General features: G+C 38.1%; 1 protein-coding gene across 1 annotated transcript; it reads right to left on the bottom strand.

Moving 5' to 3' along the window:
- Nucleotides 1-572: 572 nt before the first annotated feature.
- LAX1 (lymphocyte transmembrane adaptor 1) lies at nt 573-13,903 on the bottom strand. The gene is made up of 6 exons (XM_023504063.2): nt 13,674-13,903; nt 12,745-12,864; nt 7,041-7,150; nt 6,068-6,178; nt 4,179-4,264; nt 573-3,108 (listed from the first exon to the last, which is right to left on the bottom strand). Exons 2-6 carry the CDS (start codon nt 12,786-12,788, stop codon nt 2,233-2,235), a joined length of 1,227 nt encoding a protein of 408 aa, XP_023359831.1. The 5' UTR covers nt 12,789-12,864; nt 13,674-13,903; the 3' UTR covers nt 573-2,232.
- Between the last annotated feature and the right edge of the window lie 7,019 nt (nt 13,904-20,922).

The following is a 20,922-nucleotide window of genomic DNA, read 5'->3' as shown; positions in this document are numbered from 1 at the left end:
AGACATCCTTAAGTCAACTTTCTAAGAAAAATTCAGATAGAGTAAGAGAGACCTCAAAGAAACATTAGGTCTCATGGAAGGGAGACTCCAGGCCACTGTGTTATGATAGAAAATACAAAGACTTTGGAATACTGGGTGTTCACTTTAGAAAGACTTTCACTGAAGGTAGGAACAGGCCAGGCCAGTTCCAGGAGGAGTTCATCTTGGAATTGATTGGGCCATAGGGTGAGGGGAAGGTATAGCCTCCCATTTTAACTAATTATTCTTGCTCACTAAGATCATTTTACCTGCTGAAGACATCCAAGGGTTATAATGTTCTCTAAATTTAAGTGCACTTAGGAAAAGCCCCAGTCACCCTAGTCTAGTTCTAGTTGTTTCTCACTTCCTCTCCCCTGCCCAGGTATCTGATTAGCATTTCCCAGAATGCAGAACAGAGCTGCTTTCTGCTTTGGTGTTTGCTGTGACTTCCGGAGAAGGAAATGTACTGTTTTAGTATACAGTATCTGGTTCTTTATCACAACTAGCAAGCATTCTTCTTTGATTCCTGCTCCCATCTTTATCAGAAAGAAAACTCTGCATGTGTCTATACACTGTCTCTTCAACAATAATATCTAGACTTGATCCCCAGAATACAATAATAATTCATACCAAACTAGGAATATATACTATAAACCCACGAACAAAACATATAGACCATTTCCCTTATCAACAAACATTTATTGAATAGCTAGTATTATAAGGTACTGGGTGAGGTGTTATATGAACGATACAAAGAAATTATGAAAGGCTCCCAGCCCTCAATAAATTTGCAATCCAGTTAGGGAGATGGAACACATGTGTGAAAAGGTAGACACAAATTGATGTCAATTCAGTTACAAAAATATATCTTCTTTGTTACCCCCAATTTTACAGATGAAATAATTAAGGCACAGATTGGCTCAGATTTGTTCAAGTCAATAGCAGAGTGAGAGGGGTTGTAAAATTCTGTGGCCTTGATTCTAGTTACCAGCTGCTTTCCAAGAACAGCATATAATCATCTAAATGAACCAAATGAAACTTACTCCTAAATTAGTCCTGATCTTTCCTAGACTTCTACATGTAGGTAGACCCACCTAATGTCTTTGAGTTCATGAAAACCCAGCCTTAGGTAAAACAGTTCTCGTAGGAAGTGATTAGGAGCCAGAGACTGAAAATATTATTGGAGCATTTTTGGATGTGTGCTTACAATATCTTAAAGGCTTGGCTTGGAATTATCATTCCTTTATAAAGTGCTTTTCCATCATTAGAACATTCTTATAGGAGATTTGAGGGATAGGGTTTTATATATAAATGAAATTGGAAGGCTAAATGATTAGAAATCATGTAATACAACTCTTCATTTTACAGAAATGAATGATGAGTAAACTGAGGCCCTGAGAAGTTGTTAATTTCCATGTCCAAATCTCAGGATGATTTTGCTGGGATTAGGTCAGGCTGGAACTTTGGACCTAAATTCTTTGATTCTAAATAAATAGTGCTTTCTCCTGGACCACACAATCTGGAGTCAGATTGAATGCAAATAACAGTTGTTTCTGTTTTGGCCAGAAACTCTGGAGGGTCTTTCTTTCCCAGATTTATTCTTTAGATTTTTTTTTGACTAGGTGAAAGAGGAAATTTTTTTGCCTCCTCTTAATCACTGAATAGGTGCAGCCAGCCTTAGTCAAAATGAGACCTGCTGAAGACCTTAGCTTAAAAAGATCAAGATCTCCCATTGCATCAAGGACCGTCTCCAGTCATCCTGATTTTTGTCTTGCCACTGGACCCAGATGACTCTGGAGGGGAAAGTGAGGCAGGTGACCTTGCACAGCCTCCCTCACTTAAATTACCTCTCTGATGTCATGGTTCTTTCAAGACGGAAGAAGGGCAAACGACTACGACTGCCTCTTAGGTAGATAAGCCAGGTATCATTATTATTCTCATTTGCCAGATGATGAAACTGAGGTACAGGGAGGGAATTGACTTACAAATGACACAAGTACCTGGTAGAACCAGAGCTCATCCCTGGTTTTCCTGACTTGCAAGTCCATGCTCTTTCCCTCAGCCTCCATGGCTCAAGAATAGTTCCTTTCTTGCTTTTGCCCATCCACCACCACTACCTCTACTTTCACAGTTTCCCACTCATCACCTCTTTCTACCTTTCACCAGATGGCTCCTATTGAAAGATTCTCAGTTCTTCATTTAGTTCAGTCATTGCTATGTGGTTACAGAAGGTAAAGTATGAAGCATCATACAGAAATCTTCTTCTTGGTTAGGGAGCTTCTGCTCTGCAGTCAGTGCCCTTGCTTCAGTCCCATGCTCAGTGCTGAGTTTCTCCTCTTCAGCCACAGCTGGCACATTTATATAGTCATCAGATCCCTCACTATCTGTTTCTCCAGATGTCTCTTGGCTGTTTCCATCTTGCGCTAATGGCTCAATATTCTCATAATCCCAGAAGTCAAGTGAATTCTCTCTTGACTCTTCACATTGGACATCAAAGGGAAGACTGAGAGTCCAACGTAGCATTCCTCCTATATTTGTTGTCAGTCTTTCTCCTGCATGTGGCTTTTTCCAGTTATTCTGTTTCCACAGAACATTATCATAAGCCCTGTAACTTTGAAAGTTCATCCACTGAGGTCTGCCTTGATCCTCCTCATTATCTTCTGCTGGAATATTTACATAGTCATTGGAAGAATGAGAAGAGCATTCCGCATCCCCATTATAATCACTATCTTCAAGTCCTAGAACCCAAATACTGGTGGAGTCTTCAGCATCCCTAGAGCAGCCGTCTCTTTCCGCCCTGGGTACACTCTCCTCAGATGTTTGAGGGTCCTGAAGATTCCCAGACAAGGACTTCATTGCACCTGAATTCCCAGAAGCCTCTTTGGCATTGGGCACGTTGACGTAATCCTGTGAATCCTCAGAAGAGGTGCTCATTCTTTCTATGGATGCTCCAACATTGATATAGTCTACTTCAGGGACAAGGTGCCCACAGACCTGGGAGATGGCAGTATTGTCATAAATTCCAACCTCATAGCCAATGGCAGGGGCACTGGTTCTGCATGACTGGAGAACATGCACTGGTGGTGAGAACTATAAGGAAGAAGGGAAACTATTTAATGTATCAGAAAGGGGTATGGAATAATAGCAAAGTTTTTTTCTTTTTCCTATCCATATTGTGGTGTGTTACTTAAAGCTTTTTTTTTTCTTTCATGGTACTATTTCTAAGACCACCTATAGCTTTAAAAATGGTTATGTCCTAGGGCAAGGAACCAAAAAAGATTTATTGTTTTCTAGTCTGTTTCACAGACATGTAATGAAAAAAAATGGGTTATGGGATACAGGTGATTCCTATTCACTTATGGGTTGGAATGGATGAGCTCTGAGATCCTTCTTTTCCAATCCTAAATTTCTGTGATGATTGTATATTATGATACTGTATGGAGGCAGAGAGGTGCGGTAAATAAAATTAACAAAGATAAACTAAAGTATAAGCTTCTGAGCTTAAACACTTAAAAAATACCAATGAAGTGGGTCAGACTGGCAACCTCAGCAAAGCTAGCAACCCCAATGAGAAGAAGGGAACTCATTTTATTGACACATGACCAGGTATGAGCTCTGCTTCTACTAAGTCTTGGTAGGTTTGGAGAAGAGATAAGTGCAGAGTTGGAGCAGGAACATTTTGATTGGCTATACCAAGAAAGGCAAGCTGACATTCATGTGAGGTTAACCCTTCTTCATCAATTATGGAATGCATCCTTTCTAATCTTTCCTAGGGCATTAAAACTATCAGACTTTTTGTCTCCTTAAAACAGATTAAAAACTCTCCTAATTGCATAGGGACAGGGACGAACAGTCAACATATCTTTTGGGAATATTATCAACTTAACTTGTGGGGTTTAAAGATAACAAGCAGCCATTCTGGAAGTAACCAGTATGAGAGATGACAACTTTTCTTTTAATTATAACTTTAAACTAACTCAGAAGGAAAGCAAAATTCCCGAGCTCAGCTCAAGCACTAGAAAAGTAATATTAATTTAATTTTCTTCAGAGGTTATGTGCTTGACATAAGAGCATAAAAGCCAAAAATTCTTTGTTATTGGAGGAGAATTATACAGATGTGTGTGTGAATGCATGCATGTGCATATGCTCCTATATCTTACCACATGCTCAGAATGAGGATTGTCAGAATTCCTGGGAATGAGACTCTCCGTACTGAAAATACGAATGTTTCTTGAGTGACGCCGACCTTAAAGATATGAAGAAGCAAGATTCAGGACATGTCTGATAAGAGACAACCCATGATCCAAGTGATGGAGTGCTAAATGGATTCCAGTGTTATGGGTGAACCGGGAATTGCTCAGGACTTTAACTACTCATCTGTTCAATTTTCAACAAGCATTTATGAAGTGATCTCTGCATGTATGCTTGATGCTGAAGGAGATACATCTTAGATAACATGATGTTCTTCCAGCTTATGGTCAGGGATGGTGTTGGTGGAATATAAAATAAATGCAGATAACAACAACAATAAAATAATAGCTAGCATTTATATAGTTTAACAGCCCAGTGGATAAAGTATCTAATCTGAAATCATGAAGCCCTGAGTGCAAATCTGATCTCAGACACTTATTAGCTGTGTGAAGTCACTTAACCCTATTTGCCTATAAAGTGAGCTGGAGAAAAAAATGACAAACTTTGCCAAGAAAACTCCAAGTGAGTCACAAAGAGATGTACACAACTAAAATGACTTAACAACAACAACATTTATATATAGTTCTTTAATATTTGAAAATTACTTTGTAAATACTATGCTATTTTATCCTTACAATAGCCCTGGAAGGCAGGTTCTATTATTCCCATTTTACAGTTGAGGAAACTGAGGCAAATGGACGTAAAATGACTTGTCCAAAACCTCACACCTGGTAAATATCTTAGGCTGGGTCTGATTCCAGATTGTTGTTTGTCCTTCTTTCCTGAAGAGGATCATAATATTAAGGAAGTGATGCCATGGCATGCAAGTGAATTCTATTTAAGTGAGGAGGACTGTGAAAGGTCACTTGCCTCACTTTACCCTCCAGAACCATCTGGGTCTAGTGGCCAGATGGAGATCAGGATGATAGGAGATGGCCCTGGATACAGTGGAAGACCTTGGCCTTTTTAAGCTAAGGTCCATAAGCCAACCAGGTCCAATCTTCTGTCCATTATACTCTAACCCTAATGTAGGGTGATAAATTATTAAACCTAAAAAGAAATAATAACACAACTTATGTGAGGTCTCTGAGATCAGAGAGATCTTCTTGGAGAAGGCCATTAAATTGGGCTGCTCTTCTATGTTCTTTCTCTTGGCAATTTCATTAACTATATATCCATTTCTCATCTTTATGCAGATAACACCAAAATCTACTTGTCTTACCTTCATTTTTTCCCTGATCTTTAGTCCTATCAGCTTAATGGTTTTATCTTATATACTTCTCAAGTTCAACATAACCAAAATGAACATGTTTTCTTTCTTACTAAACCCCTTTTTCTTCTAATTTTGTTATTCCTCCCAAGGTTTCCTTCCTCTGTCATTCTACAGTCTTGTAATTCTATTTCTTTAATATCTCCTTAACCTGAATCTTTTTCTCTACCCTTACCACTATCTCCAATTTCAGGAGGAGCAATTAGCCTCCAGATTGTTCTTCCTGTATCCAGTTTGTCACTCTGTTTGGACTTCCCCACTTTTCCCTTGCACTCTTCCCACCTTATTGGGATTACGTCTTGAAAATTTATTGGTCCCATTCTTTCTGTAGCTTTCCAATAAAAAGAAGATCTCTGAACCAGGATTCAGGAGAGCTATTTCTGAATCCTGGCTCTGCTACTTATTAACTGTGTAATCTTGGAAAAAATTTAACTTTTCTAGGCCTGTTTCTCATGATATACAAAATTGAGGAAATTGGAATAAATGACCTGTAATTCTCCTTCTGTTTTAAATCTATGCTCCTTTGAAAACTTAAAGAGATGCCAATTCATCCTTCTGCAGACCCAGAAACATAAGAGATGAACCTACCGGGCCTTGCTTGGCTTTGGGGCAGAAAACCATAGATGTTTTTCCCTCGTTCTCTGGATTGAGACAGCGTCACCAAGGGAACAACAGTGACCCGGAAGTAAGAAACCTGTTCTATAAGGCAATAGGATGAGAGAGATTTCAGTAGGCTGTAGGGTTTGATGGGGCCTCTTCTGCTGGGTTCTCTTCTTGGGCATGAACGATACCAGGGAGACTGTACTACTCTCACCAGAGGATGTCATTTTTGCAGATCAGGTCAATCCCATATGACCCAGTAGAGACAATAAGAGGTCTTGGGAGGAGAAGGCACTTCATTTTTTCATATTACTTTCATTATCATTCATCAATCAATATCAATCATTATTCATCAAAATCATCACTTTTATAAAAAATGAACAACATAAAAATGCAAGCAAACCTGCATTCAAATGATCATTGACAATTTTGAAATCAATAGTTAGAATTCTTTGAGAGGACTAAAGCTGGTGCTCTTAGGGATTTGTAATGTAATCACTAGCAATTTTTGCTAGCCCATACAAGTGGCCTCAATTTAGTTGGGAGTTTCTGGATGTGGCAAAGACCTAGAATCCCCTAAGGCTGTTACCAGAGAACCCATTTCCTGGGGCTAGGGCAGGAGAGGAAGTCACCTTGGTTGAGGTAGTGATGGAGTTAGGGGAAAGAAACTGCCATATGGTAGCTTCCTATTTTAATTAATTATTCTTGCTAATTGTGTGCCATTCAGTTGTTTCTGTGTTATTGAGTATTGTAAATGTGACCGTTAAATTTCATCTTCCAGAGACAAAGTCCCAGTCACTTTGTCTTAGTTACAGTTCTGAGGGTATGTGAGAACTGAATAAGACTTTATGCCACTAGTCTGCTTTTCCAAATGAAACTGGGATAGGAACTTAAATAGTCTAAAGATGGACTTGAAATAATGAGAATTTTCATATATTATCTGAAGACACATGAGACTCACGTTTTTTCCGTTTATTCCAGAACCACAGAATGAAGAGGAAAGCAATGACGAAGAAGATGGCAAGAAGCCCAGCAACCACAGAAAACAGGACCCGGGGTTGGTCTTTAAATCTAGGAGAACCCACAATTAATTCAAGTTCCTTCTCTCCAGGCTGGGTTTTGCTTTTTGCATTTGCTTGACATATCAGAGTGCCCTCCTGGCTGTACCAATCAATGGAATCCACCATTAACTATACCTCTTCCTCCAGACTAATTACCCATCTCATCTGTCATTCTCCATCAAATCCTCTTTTCCAGCCTGGGCTTCTTTATTTGCTATCCACACTACATGTCTTATTTATTATCTACATTATCCACTCTATCACTGTCTACATGAATACCTTTATGGAACACTTAGAGGCAACAGGAAGACACCTTAAAGATCATTTAGACATAATGATGAAAAGACAAATAAATACTTTTTAATGTGTTCCAGACACTGTACTAAACATTCAGGATACAAATATAAACAAGCAAGGCAGTTCCTTCCCTCAAAGAGCTCACGATTTTTTTTTTCTTCAATAGTATTTTATTTTTCTAACGACATGAAAAGATAGTTTTCAACATTCATTTTTATAAAATTTTGAGTTCCAAATTTTTTTCTTTCTCCTTTAACTACTTCCTCCACGAGACAGCAGATTTTAAACACATTTTCATATTTGTCATGTTGTTAAAGAAAAATCAGACCAAAAGGGAAAAATCATGAAAAAGAAAAAAACAAACAAAAAGGTGATCTGCATTCAGTGTCTATAGTTCTTTTTCTGGATGCAGATGGCATTTTCCATCCCAAATCTATTGGAATTGTCTTAGATCACTGTATTACTGAGAAGAAATGAGTCTATCATAGTTGTTCATCATATAATCTTGCTGTAACTGTGTACAATGTTCTCCTGGTTCTGCTCATTTCACTCATGTAAATCTTTACAGGCTTTTCTGAAATCATCCTTTAAGAGCTAACATTTTAATTGGAGAAGACAACAAATGAAGGGGAACTAGAAAGAGCATCTGGTTGGAAATGCTTTTATATATATCTCCCACTTCCTAGTGGTATATAAGCTGGAAAAATATTTTTCTTGGAAAAACAAGGTAAAAGCTCCATTAGCTCTCTGAGCTGGAGAACCTGGGGAATAGCCTAAAGTTGTGTTGGAAGGAAAGAAGAATGAAGGAGAAAGGTAGAAGAATCATGGCTAAATCTCTCCCATTATAGATGAAGACTGAGGCAGCTAGCACAATTAGGAGAAGGACCTAAATTAGGACTAAGGACTCAGGGAATCATAACAGGCCTCCTGCAGCAGGTGGGATTTGAGCAGTGAGCAGTCATGTTGTAAGTTACACCTGCCAGTCTAAGGCAGGTTTGAGAAGGGATTGCCTTCCACGTGGGAGTCACTGTCTGGGCAAAGGCATAAAGGCAGAATATGTGATCCCATGAATGGAGGAGAGCTGGTGAAAGAGTCCAAATGGAAATTGGAGATAACCCCAGATTATGAAAGGTTTTAACTTCTAGTCTGAGGATCTTATATTTTTACCCTAATGGCAAAAAGGAGCCTTTGAGGAGTTCTGAGAAGGGAATGACACTCCCAAGTCAGATTTGTTTCTTAGGATATCAATGTATCAGCTATATGGAGAATAGATAGAAGGGAAAGATGGCCAGCACAGAAACCAATTCAGGGGATCTTAGACTAGTCCAGGTGAAAAATATGAACTAAGTTATATGTCTTATAAATGGAGAAGAGGGAGCAGATGGAAAAGATCGTGCAAAGATACCATTGAGAAAAATGGCAAATGATAGGGGATGGGCTGGAGTGTGGGGGAAGAAAAGAGGAGGAGCTGAGGAAGGGTCAATCACTTTCCAAGACTGGGAACTGGGTGGCTGGTAGGATGATGGTGCATTCAATAGAAATTTACAAGTTTGAGATGGGAAAGGGAATAGATTCTATCTTGGACATGCTGAATGTGATACTCCTATGGAACATCAAAGTGAGATGCCCAATAAGAAACTGGCAATGTAGGAATTTGAGTTCAGGACAGAGATAAGGTCTTGAGATCTCTTCCTCTGTGTGTCTGTCTCTGTCTATGTTTCTGAGGTCTGTCTCTGTCTCTCTTTCTCATCTCTCTTCCTCTATCTCTCTGGGCATCTCTGCCTCTCTGTCTCTCTTCCTCTCTCTCTCTCTGTCTTTCTCTTCCCCCCATTGTTCAGTCATTTCAGTTCTGCCTGATTCTGTGACCCCATTTGGGGTTTTATTGGCAAGTGGTTTGCCATTTCCTTCTCTAGCTTATTTTACAGCTGAGGAAGAGTTAAGTGACTTGCCCAGAATTAGTGTCTGAAGCTAGATTTGAACTCAGGAAGATGAGTCTCCTTGACTTAAGGAAGGGCCCACTATATACTACACTACTTAGTTGCTTCTCTCTCTCTGTCTTTTTGACTGTCTATCTCTCTCACACATACATACACATATACATAGACCAAATATACATATACAGACAGAGAGACATATGTGTATATTTTATATATATTTACACACATACATATATAAATGTAACCCATTTGCATAGAGATAATAACTAAATCAGTAAGAGGTGAAAAAATGGACAAAGAGGAGAATACAGATAGAGGAGGGAAGAGATCCCAGGACAGATAATAAGTAATAAAGATAGTTCATGCAAAGACAAAAAATTTTTTAAAACACTTTGTCCTTAATGAAGCGTACAATAAAATCCATACATTTCTCGTCCCTTTGTTAACACCATTCCACATCCCTTCTCCTCCTACACATTCCACTTTAGCATCCTCTATGTAGTTATAGACTCAGTTTTATGGTAGATCTACTGGAATGCATATCATGCTAATGAATCTTACACAACACATCTGTATAAAACGTAATTATCGATACAATGACATCCTATTATATATTGTATTACATGTTGTACTATATTGTATGTCTTACATATTTATGTGTTTTATATAAGGAGGCCATTCTTACATTTTGACAGATGGCCATAGTAACACTGTTTTGCTGTTCTTTACATTGTATTTGCAGTGTTTTACGTTGAATTATTTTTAAAGCAAAACAAGAACAACAACAACAAAAACTCCTTTTATGAGGGTTTTTTTTCCAATTCTTATTTCACAGAGTAGTGGATTTGAAGATAAGGTTGATGTTATATTTAAGGAGTGATTTCACTTGCAATATGATTTCCTTATGAATCTTTGAAGTCGGTAGTACGAATGTTATTATCTCTCATTTTTCCTCAAAGAGAACAGTCTCAGAAAGTCAAGCAAATTTTCCAATTCATACTATTAATAAATGACCTGTCTGGAGCAAGATCTGTCTTTAAATACAGTGTAGCTTCTAGCAAACCATACTGCCTCACCTAAGCTAAAATACTAGACTTCTGGAAACATCTAGACCAGCAAATTTATTTGTTTTCCCTTGAGGGGGCAGGAAATTGGGACAAATTGGTGATTGATATTTATCAAGACCTTAGTATGTGCTAAGTAATACACAGGCTAAGAGATGATAGCTTTAAAATTGGGAGAGAGGAATGATTAGGAAAACTAGGGAGACAAGTGGAAACAGACCCAGAACTCAGGAAGGGATAAAATCTGACCATGCAGACTTTCAACCAAATGGCTGATCTTAGGTTTAATCCACGTTTGTTTGAGGGACTGGCATCCAAAAGGAAGAGGAAGACAGTTCCTCCCTTCCAGTTAGTCTAATGAGGGAAGTGATAAAGAAACAAATACATATAAAATAAGCTATAACATAACAAAAATAGGAAATAATTAAAGAGGGTAGGTCCTAGAAATAAAAGGAGTTGAGAAAGTCTTCCTGGACAACGTGGGATTTTAGTTGGACTTGAAGGAAGCCAGTGAAGTCAATATATAGAAATAAGGAGGGAGAGCATTACAGGAATGGGGGACAACCAGGGAAAAATCCTTGGAGCCAAGTGATGAAGTGTTTTGCTTAAGGAAAGGCCAGAAGGCAAGTGTGAGATAGGGAGTAAGGCATCAAAAGATTTGAAAAGTGAGGACTGAAGACCATAAGTTTTCAAGGGCTTTGAATGTTGAATAGAACATTTATTTTATTGCCTATAGGTAATAGGGAGCCACTGGAGTTTATTGAGTATGGGAGTGACATGTTTGGATCTTCCCTTTAAAAAAATAATTTTGGCAGCTGAATGGAATGGGGAATACTTTGCAGTAGCCTAAAATTTAATTGATCAGCCCTGATCATTGTGGTGGTTGTATCAGAGGAAAAAAGGGGGCATATCTGGGAAGGATAATTCAGAGACAAAATCAACAAGCCTTAGCAACAGATTAGCTATGGTGAGTGAAAGATAATGAGGAATTGAGGGTGACACATTGGATGTAAACTAGAGAAACTGAGAAGATGGTATTACCTTCAACAGTAATATAGAAATTAGCACAAAGGAAAGATGCTTAAAGGAAAATTAATGAGTTCCATTTTGGACATGTTGAGTTTAAAAACATCTAGTTCAAGATGTCTGGAGGATAAATGAAAATATGAGATTGGGATCACAAGAGAAATTAGGGAAGAAATGAAAAATTTAAGAATCATCGACAGAGACATAAATCGATGGTTGCTGATGAGGTTACCAAGTGAAGTAGTACAGAAGGAAAAAAGGGCCTAAGGAAGAATCCTGTGGCTCACTCATGGTTAGAAAGGGTGACATGGATAAGGATCCAGTGAAAAAGACTGAGAAGAGGCAGTCTGACAGGTAGGAAAGGAACCAGGAGAAAGAGATGTTCCAAAAAAGAGGATCTGGAGAAAGAGGATCTAATCAATGAGAATTCCAAGTCTCCGGCCTTGAGCAAAAGTGAACCAAGAGAAATAATTGGAGCTGCAGTCAGTATTGAAAAGGATGGCCAAGGAAGCTGTGTCATTTATGGGGAGCTGATTTTCAGTGATTGCTAGAAGATGAAGGAACAAAAAAGGAAAAGATTTAGGATGAAGGGAAGTATATTGCCTGTGGAATAAGCTTTCCAGAGGACCAGTGGAAAGGGTGGGCTGTTTTTGGTTGAGGCTTTAGAGTGGGAGTGTTAAGGAGGAGGAGAATAAGGAATTAAGAAGTAGATGATGGGGAGTGGGGTTTGGATGATCTATAGACTCTCTAGGCAAGAAGCTGCCCAGGATGGTTCCTGTGAGAAATGTGTAGCACCTTTTGAGACATAAGAGATTGTAAGCTCCTTGAAAGTTTTTTCTTTGTATCCCCAGTGCCTAATACAGTGCTGGATATATATATATATATATATATATATATATATAAATTGCTAACTGAATTGAATTAGATTGATCTTAGTTCCCACCCTCCCCCAAATATAGTTTCTGTCATCCAATATGGCTCTAATCAGAAAAAATTTGAAATGTGCCACACAGCATTTCTTTTTTTTTTCTGGGAAAATCCCCCACTAAGGCTGCTATCTAGTTTTTACAGAGACACCCACAGTCCTTCCATTCTCCTCCTTCAATACAAATCACGCAATAGATCCCATCAAGGGTGTCTAAGTATTATCATTTTTGGTGGCAGGAACAGTGTCAAGATGGGAACTTCCCAAAGGAAAGCTCTTCCTTCCATATAAGTATGTTGTGAGGGGAACTCCATCCATTGGGCCATTTAAAAAAAGTCTTTAAATGAACACTTACCCACTGGGGCTACCAACAGTTTGTGGAATTGTGGTATATTCCATAATCTTCTCTTTGTTCTTGGACAGTAGAGGACTGGATGTTTCCGTTGTGGATTAAATTGCTAAATGAACACCTGGGCTGAAAAAAATAGGTCAACTTTTAGTTTTTAATTTTTTAGTTCTTAGTCCACTTTCTCCTAAATCATCATAGTCTTCTCTGCTATTGATTTTCCATAATAGGTAGCTAGCCACACAAAAAGCCTCTTTATCACAGAAAGCCTTTTTAGTTGTTGATTCCCCAGAACAAAAGTGAATTTGTCTGTTATTTATATTTAATTGTGCTGAATCTAATTAGTTGGTTACCAGTTAATCTCAAACTACATTGCAAACCTCTTGGTATCTATCTGTGGCCCTTTCAAGTGCTCCCCAGATTCTTGTTTCTTTCCTTTCGAGATCCTCTGATTTGAATTAAAAAAAAATCAAATTCACGGTGTTAGAGAACATACAGGGACTTTACAGATTAACCGTTTTAACTCATTCATTTTGCAGACTCGCAAACTGAGACCCTAAACAAAGGAGCAGAGGACAAGGAACTTAAAATCAGGAAAACCTGGATTCAAACCCATGACATTTACTAGCTGTGTGATAGATAAGTTAATTATTTTTCTATGTCTCATTTTTTTCCTCATCTACAAAGCACAGTAGTTGGATAAAGTGATATATTAGGTTCTTTCAAGCTTTAAATCTTTGATCCTAAGTTGGAGCCAAATTCAAACCTGTTCTCTCCATCCCAGTCCAGTTCACTTTCCGCTGTAATATGCTGCCTCTCTCACAAAGAAATCTCCGTTTTTTACATTCCTTTCCCCTGGTATTTCTGATCCTGCCCTCGTTCTTTCCTCAACCGACTCCTTTGGAGGATCCCAGACTTATCTACCTACCCTGACTCACCTGCAAGAACTAGATGCATCCAATCTAGGGTGCAACCTGGGACCTGTCTCTGGATCCAGAAGTGGTTTAGGGGACGTTTTGTCATCTTTGCTTCCTTGTGGGTAGCATGTGGGTGGGGAGTGTGTATGTGAAGCACTGAGTGAGAGAGAAATGGCTAAGTGATAGAGAGGAAGCCTGCTAAGAAGTAGAGCCTCCCTGTGCTTGTTAGAAGGTAACTGGCTGCTTAACTGGAATGGAAACAGAGAGTCAGCCACAGGAAGCATCAGTCCCAAAGTGCTGAGGTAGCTAGGGGCACAGGAAGTGCTGATCGGTGTTTAATATGGTAGAAGAACAAATATTTTCAGTGCTTATTCTGTACTTAGCACCTACCATTTACCCTGTAGTGTGTATTCAGTTCATTTTGAGTAAGGAGGGGTGGGGATGAAACACTCTGGATTCTTAGCCGGGGAAGGGTGCATTATTCTTCTTGGATTTCTGAAATGAGTTAACTCACAATTGGATTTCTCTTTTCTCAGGAATAGTAAGATAGCAGAATTCTCACAGGTTATTTTGTCTACCTGCTTTCTTCCATAAATAACTGGCCCCTTCTTTCTTCACATTTACATCTCTCTCCTGGTAGAATGTAAGCTCTTGAGGGCAGGTACTGTTTTATTTTTGTATCTCCCACATAGAGTTTAGTCCTGTGTTTCATAAATGCTTGTTGACTGATACTTGTTAAAGGATAAGGGATTTCTCCTGTTCTTAAGAGTTGCCAAGGTATATGACACATACTGCGTCATACTGACACAGGCCCTACAAACCTGAAAGTCCGAAAATTTTTTCCACTGCATCTGATTTACATGAAAACTCCTCTATCTGGCTAACTTTATGAACATTTCTTCAAGGTGGTGACCCAAGGTAACTTGCTATTTCTCTTGACAAACATGATCACTTTTGCCTTTGCTTCTTTCCTTCCTATTCCTAAAATAATTTAAAACCTTCTTGCTCTATCCCCTATGTTCACTTCCAGTAATCATTTTTATACGCAACCTACAAGAAACATGGTATAGTGGATAGTGAGTCGACTCTGAAGTCAGAAAGATGTGGGTCTAATACATCCTGGCTGTATGACCTCTGGGCTTTACAGTTATAAATTACAGAGAAGTTGCCTATCATTGTTAGAGGGAGTTTTCTCATCCATAGAGTCTCCAATGTCATAGTCCTTACCCCTTATTTGATAACCTATTTCCTTTTTTCTAATTAAAGCTTTTTATTTACAAAACATATGCATGGGTAATTTTTCAACATTGACCCTTGCAAAGCCTTCTGTTCCAAATTATCCCTTCCTTCTCCCTCCCCCCTCCCTCAGAAGTCTAATACATGTTAAATATGTTAAAATATATGTTATATCCAATATATGTAGACATATTTATACAGTTGATAACCTATTTCCTTAGAAGAGCACTCTGAATATTCCTAAGAAAAAGCTCTAAAAGTACTTGAGGCATTTATTTAGATCCACTTCACTCCAACTTCCCTCCTTCCCTGATGGGAAAGATCCTGGGATAGAAAGGGCAGGTGGAAGTGGAAATGTTTGGAACTGGTACTAAATTTCACCATTTTCAGAGAGAATGGACATCTTGCTTTCTGGAGCAAGATCCTAATGCCTTCCTTTAAACCATTCCTCGAGACCCCTTTCCCTTTCCAGAGAAATTCATGTCACAAATCTTCCATTTATAAACTCACCCCTCAATTATTACATATCCTCCCTTCCATAGGGAGTTAATCTGCTGCCTATTTCAGTTCCATAAATCCCTTTTAACTCTCCACTGTCCCATTTTGACAATGACACCTTGATTCTAACCACCCCATCCATTTTCTCACTCCCCATGCAGCCATCTTACCCAGTAGAAAGCAGAAAGGGAAGGTGAGCTTTGAATTCCATTCATCCACCAGACAGTTCTGGGTCATAAACTGTCCCTTGTTTGACTTCTTTCTCTTACCTGCCTTTCATCTGGAGTTCTAGCACCTCAAAAGGGAAACCCCCCCCAAAATACGGGGATGGCTGGAACAGGTGGGAGGAGACTTGAAGGAAGAGAGAGGCTACTTTAGCACAGCCTTGAGCTCGAGCCCATCAAGAGAGGTTACAGTGAAGGAGAAGGGGACATGGGATTAAGATTGGAATAGAACACAAAGACCATTCACTGCACTGCATCCTTCTTACTTAAGAATTATGTCTGTCGTGGGGTTATTTTTAAGACTTTCCTGGGGGTGGGGTATCTGTGGGTGTGAATCTTTCAGAAGTTTGTCCCTCGTACCAGTGTTCTTACCTCCCACCTGCCTGCTCCCACCATCGTAATCAGACCAGTAGTTACCTTCTCCATTTTAATTATTTTTCCTCTTTAGGAGCTCTTTTTCCCCTTCACTTGTGCACATATCCCATTGTCTCTTGTGTCATCTTCAACTAGATTGGAGCCATTCGTTTTCTTATCTCTCAGGTCTCACTGTGGTTACAGATAGTAGATGAGAGAGAACATGGCATCATAGATAGGATGCTGAATTTGGCTTCAGAAAGATGCTAGTTTAAATTCTCTTTTTGACACTTTCTGATTATGTGAGCAAATTAGCTGACTTTTCTGAGTCTCAGTTTTTTCATCTATAAAATGGGATTAAAATTACTTACTTCATAAAATGGTTCCACATATCAATTGAGGAAATATAAATCAAATGCTTTGCAAACTTTAAATTATATAAATGATATATGTATATATAAAATATACAATATACACAAAATATAATTTGTATATAAGGCTATGAAAATATAAGCTGTTAATAAGTAAAAGTGCTATATAAATGTTAGCAATTAATAGTTTCCATCCTCCTTCCTCTTCTCCCACACATTTCAAAACTAAAGTGATAAAACATCCCCAAAACAGGCTGAAATTCCAGCAATTAAGCTACTATGAGTGTTGTCTGTCCTCTCTTCTTTCACTTCCTCTTCCTCCAATATAGACATGTACCATTTAGCATCGTTAATTGGCTCTGTGAAGATGACTTTTTTTTTTTTTTGACAGGATGATGTTACAATTCAAAGTTGTAATTGGGTGATTAGTCAATCTACAATCCAGGAGTTTTGCAACATTATGGTAAGATAATTATAGTAAGGTAGAATGTATTAAATACTTTATTGCAAAAGATGTTTATTGGGCCATAATTTTATGGGACATATTTTCTTTTCCTATCCACTCCCATCGCCACTCAAATTCAGACAGCTGTTAGCAGAAACAATGGTATGAAATTCTTATTCATAACAATAGGGAAAAGTCACTATTTTCTGGAAGGCAGGGGATAATATAATCATGGGATTTAGAGCTGGAAAAGAGCTTTGAGATTATCTACTTTAAAACATGCATTTTACTCATGATAAAACAGCAATAAAGCCTTGACTCCAAATTCAGGGTTTTTTCCATGGCACCATGTATATCTCAAGATGTTCTTCCTTAGGCTAATAGTTCACTCTTTCTACTTTCCTCCTCCTCCTCCTCCTCCTCCTGCTCCTCCTCCTTCTCTTCCTCCTTCTCCTATTCTTCCTACTCTGATGCTATTTTTCCCTGTGTATACCTGTCAGTGCCCTCCTCCTTCTAGCAGGAGTTGTGGGAATTAGGGGAAACTCTACTGATAAACCAGCCAAGTTCATTTATGTGCTGCCATATTTATTTTTTATAGATTCTGTGGGTGCTGCCTTCTCTAATGAATATAAAAGGAAAAGTTCAGAACCAGCAGCATTGGGTTCTCTAGATCTGATACTTGCTGGCTCTGTAACCTTGGTGAAGGTCTTTGAGTCTCTGAGTCATAGTGTCCTCATCTGTGAGGTGAAGATAATAATTCTCACATTTCCCAGTGCTTTAAGACCTATAGAAATGTGAACTGTGGCTGGACTATCATTACAGCTAGCTTTGAGAATACACTGACAGAACCACTCCAGCTGGCTGTGAGAAATAATTCATTTGGATTTCTAATCTGTTCAATTGGTATTAATCATTTTAATATGATTCCAGGTAGTGACATAGGGTCTGTATATAAGATCCCAGAGCTATGAGCTGAAGATTCTAAGTTCAAGTACTTAATCATTGGAAGCTAACTAAAGGTTCTCCACCCTTTTTTTCCTTGTCATGGTGACCAAGTCCAGGGTACTGGAGGTGACTAAACTGCACAGAAAGTCCTCCAATTTATTTTTTATCTTCAGACTATTTTTTCTTGTATAACATGAACATGAAGGGACCACATCAAGGTCACCTTGTGAGATCATTCCTCATTTCACCCAATTTGTGATGCTGCTGATATATCATTTTTGCTTATGTGTTTTATACACACACACACACACACACACACACACAATATACCCAAGCCAATGAAATTCTATAATTTACCATGCCTTTTTTGCATATTTGATTATCAAATTCTAAAAATACAAGATCCTGGAAGAAGGGAGCACCTCAGATCATGGGGAAGATCTGAGGTTCACTTCATCAGAAGGAACCATTGAACTTTTCAATAAAATGCCATTGACTCAGAGCTCTGACTCAGTCTCTTTTATTGTGATTTGGACAATTTTAATGCTCACATGGCCCTGTACTCATGTGGATGTTGAAATCCTTTCAAATGAATGACCTATAATTAAGCTATAAACTCCAATTACAGGACATTAAAACTGCCTGGTTTATACATACAGAGAGTGTTTAATACATATTGATTTCATTGTGACTCTTCCTTCTGACTCATTTTTTTCTTTCCACTTCTAAGTACTATTACTTTGCTTATTGGAACTTGTTTCTGGTTTCTGAGAGCTATTACTTTGTCTCTCTGAAACTGGAGAACCCAGGTTCAGGCAGAGGGGGAAAAAGTTTGGTTAATTGTGTGCAATTGGGTAAATTTTTTCAAATCTAATGGGCCTTCCTTTCCTTATCTACAAAATGTGTGGTTTAAAAGAGATGATTTCTAAGATTATAACTCTAATCTTTAGGTAAGGTATTACAATGAAACAGAGAAATGGGATGTCATCCAGACAAATGATTTATTTAGTAAAAATTAGTTTTTGCAAAAACAAATCAGGGGGAAAAGCTCTCTGTAGGCAAGGACACACACACATACACACACACACACACACACACACACAAAGGGAGCGAGACATCTGATTTCTCATTGTTGAAGTGTATTGGAAGACACCAAAGTGAGAGGGAGAAGGGGAACTTTTATGTCATTTCCTTAAGTCTGATGACCTTTGGATGGGGGAGTAATCTTGTAACATCTCCAAAATAGGTGACCTAAAAAAACCTGGAACTTAGCTTCACAAAATAGTAGAGAAGAGCAAAGTGGAGTCACCGATGGTATTTTTTTTTTTTTTTGCGGTAACAAAAAAAAATTTGGTAAATCTTAAAGTACCATTTAAATGGACTATTGTTTTATCATCATTCTTTTAATCAAATATTTATTAAGCACTTATGTTTCAGATGCTGTGTTAGGTACTGGATTATCCACAGCTTTGCTTATGAGAAATTTTTTCCTTGCCCTGCTCTCTGAAAATAACCTGTAGTCCCTCTTTTAGGTGTTTTGCTAGTAAGAATCACACATAAAAACATATATGGGATAAAAATAGCAAAAAGCACAACATTACAAAGTTTAGAAAGATTTCTGTGGTCAGACCTAAGTTTCAGAATTATAGATTCTCTTTCTAAGGCCTGTTATAACTTAAAATCTTATGATTTGGCTTGGCAAAACTATATTTAGTTCAACTCTTCTTGAGTTTGGTTCCTTAGCCCTTAGCTGTAGTTGTAGGATTTCCAGGATTGTAGTAGGCACCTCCTTTTTGTCCTCTGCATCCCTCCCACCCAGATGAATTCTCCTAGCCTTCTGGTCTGTAAAAATTTTTCTAGTCATGTCTTTTGCACTAGGCTCTGTGAGTCTTGGTTAGGAAAAGATTTTGTCTTTTGTGCTTCTCTAGCTTCTAAGTATGTCTTCTCCCAGGTTTCAATACTGGCAAATACTTCCTTTGATCTCTGGAGATCTCAAAGATCTTCTGGAAACACATTTTTCCCTCTCCCTTTCTCTTTCTTGTCCTCTCCCTCTTCTCCTTTTTCTCTTTTGCCTCTTTTCTCCCTCTTTCTATCTTTTTCCTTCTCCTCTCTTCCTTCTCTCTCTCTGTCTCTTCTCTCTCTCTCCTCTCTCTCCTTCTCTCTCTCTCTTTCTCTCTCTCAGATTTGGGAGAAGGGGGACTTGGCAAGATATTGTGCCAAAAAGGATTGATGACACAGAAAGATCCTTCCATTCTATTTACCATAAGAAATAAGAAGTGATAGCTCCCTCCATAACACTAGTGGTCTAATGAAGAACTGACATTGGCTATGTCTGAACAAAGAGGCTACTTTGAAAAAGAGCTGATCCTCTTATCTTCTTATGGCCTATGAAGTGGGAGAACCCCAGAGATCATCTAGTCCAACTCCTCATTTTTCCTAGTAAATAATATCTGTCTTTTTAAAACATTAAAATTACTTCCTAATAGACTACTCCTATTCCTGTGCTAGCAGTGTGGTAACAAACTGCATCCTTCCTATAGAAATGAAAACTTTTTAAATCATTTTTCAAGATAAGGTCAAAATGGATACCTGAGATAATAAAGAGTGATATTTCAAGAAAGTTTAAAGAACATAGAATATGGAACTTATTAGTCTTTATGGACAGGCAAATAATTTATGAATAAACAAGAAATAGAGAGCAATGTGAGGTGTAAAATGGAAAATTTTGATTAAAAATTTAATTTAATTTAATTTAAAAAGTTTTGCTCAAATAAAACAAATGTAGCCAAGATCAGAAGGAATGCAGAAAATTGGGAGAAAAATTTTGTAGACTTTCTCAGATAAAGGTCTCATCTCAAATTTATAAAGAACTTTGTAAAATCCAAAAGAATATGAATCATTCCCCAATGATTAATGATTGATAAACAGTCAAAGGATAGGAACAGATAGTTTTCTGGTGAAGAAATAAAACCATTTATGGTCATACGAAAATAATCTAAATCATTATTGATTAGAGAAGTGCAAATTAAAACAATCATGAGACATCATTTTACACCTATCAGATTGATTAATGAACTTTTTTCCCCTTAGAGGTCTGTGTACAACATTTGTAGATCGGACCAAGGCCTTTGATATTGTCAGTTGTGAGGGCTTATGGAAAATTATATCAAAATTTGTTTTCTAAGAAAAGATCATCA

The sequence above is a fragment of the Sarcophilus harrisii genome, chromosome 4, assembly GCF_902635505.1.
Source record: "Sarcophilus harrisii chromosome 4, mSarHar1.11, whole genome shotgun sequence".
Classification (NCBI taxonomy): Eukaryota; Metazoa; Chordata; class Mammalia; order Dasyuromorphia; family Dasyuridae; genus Sarcophilus; species Sarcophilus harrisii.
This window is presented reverse-complemented; position numbering and strand designations above follow the sequence as displayed.